This window comes from Drosophila ficusphila, unplaced genomic scaffold (genome assembly GCF_018152265.1).
Source record: "Drosophila ficusphila isolate 14025-0441.05 unplaced genomic scaffold, ASM1815226v1 contig_414, whole genome shotgun sequence".
Lineage (NCBI taxonomy): Eukaryota > Metazoa > Arthropoda > Insecta > Diptera > Drosophilidae > Drosophila > Drosophila ficusphila.
In genome coordinates this window covers 2,840,731-2,843,098 of record NW_025064328.1, presented here as the reverse complement: position 1 = coordinate 2,843,098, position 2,368 = coordinate 2,840,731, and the positions used below count along the sequence as shown (strand labels likewise).

General features: G+C 39.5%; 1 protein-coding gene across 1 annotated transcript; it reads right to left on the bottom strand.

The window, feature by feature from the left end:
• Positions 1 to 761: 761 nt before the first annotated feature.
• On the bottom strand, positions 762 to 2,019 carry LOC108094772. Its single transcript, XM_017195545.2, has 2 exons — positions 1,503 to 2,019; positions 762 to 1,444 (listed from the first exon to the last, which is right to left on the bottom strand). Exons 1-2 carry the CDS (start codon positions 2,001 to 2,003, stop codon positions 1,097 to 1,099), a joined length of 849 nt encoding a protein of 282 aa, XP_017051034.1. The 5' UTR covers positions 2,004 to 2,019; the 3' UTR covers positions 762 to 1,096.
• Positions 2,020 to 2,368: the final 349 nt, after the last annotated feature.

Below are 2,368 nucleotides of genomic sequence, written 5' to 3'. Positions count from 1 at the left end.
TCCTTTAAATAACCAACTCTTTTTCCTGATCTCCTAGTTCATATTTTTCCAAACTAGAAAAATGCTGGAAAATTTTCTCACGAAACCATTAGAGTTGCATCTACAAAAACATTTTCCCATGGTGCATCCTAAAATTCTCACAAACAAAGGACCACGCACCCGAAATTCCCATGCATTTTCCCAGACTATGTTGACTACCTGCTCGTGCCTATTTTCCGAATGTTTTTCCGAATCACCAACAAATTTTTCTGATGGCCTGGTACAAATTTTCAAAGGTTTCCCAAGCATCTTCAATATTTCACACGGTCAGCCCGTGTCAAGAGATTTTTCATTGGTTTTGGAGGCAACACCAACCACGATTTTCTTTAGCCTGTGCCGATCTTTGTTCTCACGACATCTGCCATCCAGATTAATGGAATGCGGCTATAGAAAATGTTATAATGGAAACCCACACACAAAGCAATCTCTGGTTTTATGGGACTCCAGATTCCTAGAACGATGTCTAAGGTTTGGGATTTCAAAGCGGTCCCTTTGAGGCTCTTAAAATTCCAGAGATGGTGCGTGCGGGTACCTGAAAAGAACCCAAACCCAGTTTGTCATCCCATTTTGCGTGGGTTCTTAGTGGCTGTTCCAAATGATTCTGTGCTCCTGTTAGATGAGTTGGCTGTGGCTAAAAAGAGAAAGGCTCATTGTCTGACTTGTCTTGGGTTCGTGGCCTACAATTGTTTTTGACCACCAGAAAAAGATAAAACTCAATCATGTTGAATGAAACAGGTGGTGACTGAAATTCTTTTTATACTTCTCCATAACAATTGTGGCATACAAATTTTCATTATTTTCTCAGCTGGCTTTTTTGGCACGCTTATGTGCTAAATAAATAACTAAAAATCATATTGTTTTTAATTTTTTCTCCTGTTGCTTTATTTAAAAATAATTGATAATCTTGATTAAAAAAAATCATTAGCTACTTCATTTTAAAAAGTGATTCTACTTAAAAGACTAGAAAATGCTTACTATTAAAGTAAGTTTGAAATGCAAAATTACCTATTTCAGCACTCGAATGCTTTACCATAAATAAATTACAAAATTATTGGATTTAACGAGTGAACCTGAACTCCAGACAACTTGTACTATTGGTTACAATAGTAAAAGGGTTCGGAACAGTTTCTCTGTTTGGATTGATGCTTGCCAAAGGTAAAGTCGTGACATGTGGGCACGCGGGTTCTCCACATGAGTTAACAATGGATCCGCACACCTCCCGCTTGGTAATGCAGAGATCAACGAGATTTAGGGCAACTTCCACGGTGGCGGAGATGGAGTACACCTGTCCAAAGGAGCACTGCCAGGAGCTTCGGATCCGAGATTCAGCGGTACACTCGGAATTTTTCAGGTAGGTGTTGAAGTTATTCTGACTGGATATTGTGTACTTATTGGCCTCACCAATCTGTAATGTAAATCTGGTTTACATATTTGTTAATCAGTTATTTAAACGTGATACTCACCACTTTGGTTACACAAAGAGTGTAATTAAACAGGGATTTAGGATGCTGCTTTAAACACTGAGCCAAGCTATTCTTCAAGTTATTTTTATAGTAATTATTTAAGGTGTTGTAGGTGCTTTCAGGGGAATTTAGAACACCACTAATGCTCTCAGCACACTTTGTAATCGAGGCTCGGGCAACTATAACAGTTGGAATGGTGGCGCTATAATTTTGAACACACTGTTTGCTCCAGGAATTGATGAGGGTGATGGGATCCAGTCGAGCTGTGGCCTCCTCCAATTTCAGCTGCACCAAATCCGCCTGGAGATTTACAGCCTCAATACGCTTTGCAAACAAGGTCCTAAAGTTGGCCAACTCATCATCCATTTGCCTGATCTTTGCATCGTATTGCCGCTGATTTTGGAGAATATAGTTGTCCATGGATTGGGAAATGTTCGTCGCCTGGCCGGCGACCAAGCTCAAAAGAGCCAGAGTTATTGCAACTCGTAGAAAGCTCTGCATGTTGACTGCGAACCCAACAACTGGTGGGGGTCTGTTTATATAGATTCTCTGCCAGCTTTCTTATCAGAATGTGCTTCCCCAAACAAAAGCCCTATCAGCTGCAACCCCATAATGAATTATATTTCTCCAGCAAAAAAATTTAATTCTCTATTTTATGACTCGAAATGGTCTTTCATTTATTTGTTAACTCTCCTTATGTTTACATAAGGTTTGGCTGGGCCGTGATTCCTAAGAATTGCTTGGGATATCCTCTTATCTTTGCTTTTTATTTGCGCAAGGTTGAAAAATAATTAATTTCGCAAAGCAAAAGCCCAAACGAGGTTACTAATTGGGACCCTCAAGTTGTTTAAACAAGAACGTTTTTA

Coding starts and splice junctions, on each gene's coding strand:
- LOC108094772 (XM_017195545.2), bottom strand. CDS start 2,003: ATGCAGAGCTTTCTACGAGTTGCAATAACTCTGGCTCTTTTGAGCTTG. Junction 1,445..1,502: donor CTCTTTGTGTAACCAAAGTG/GTGAGTATCACG, acceptor TTTACATTACAG/ATTGGTGAGGCCAATAAGTA.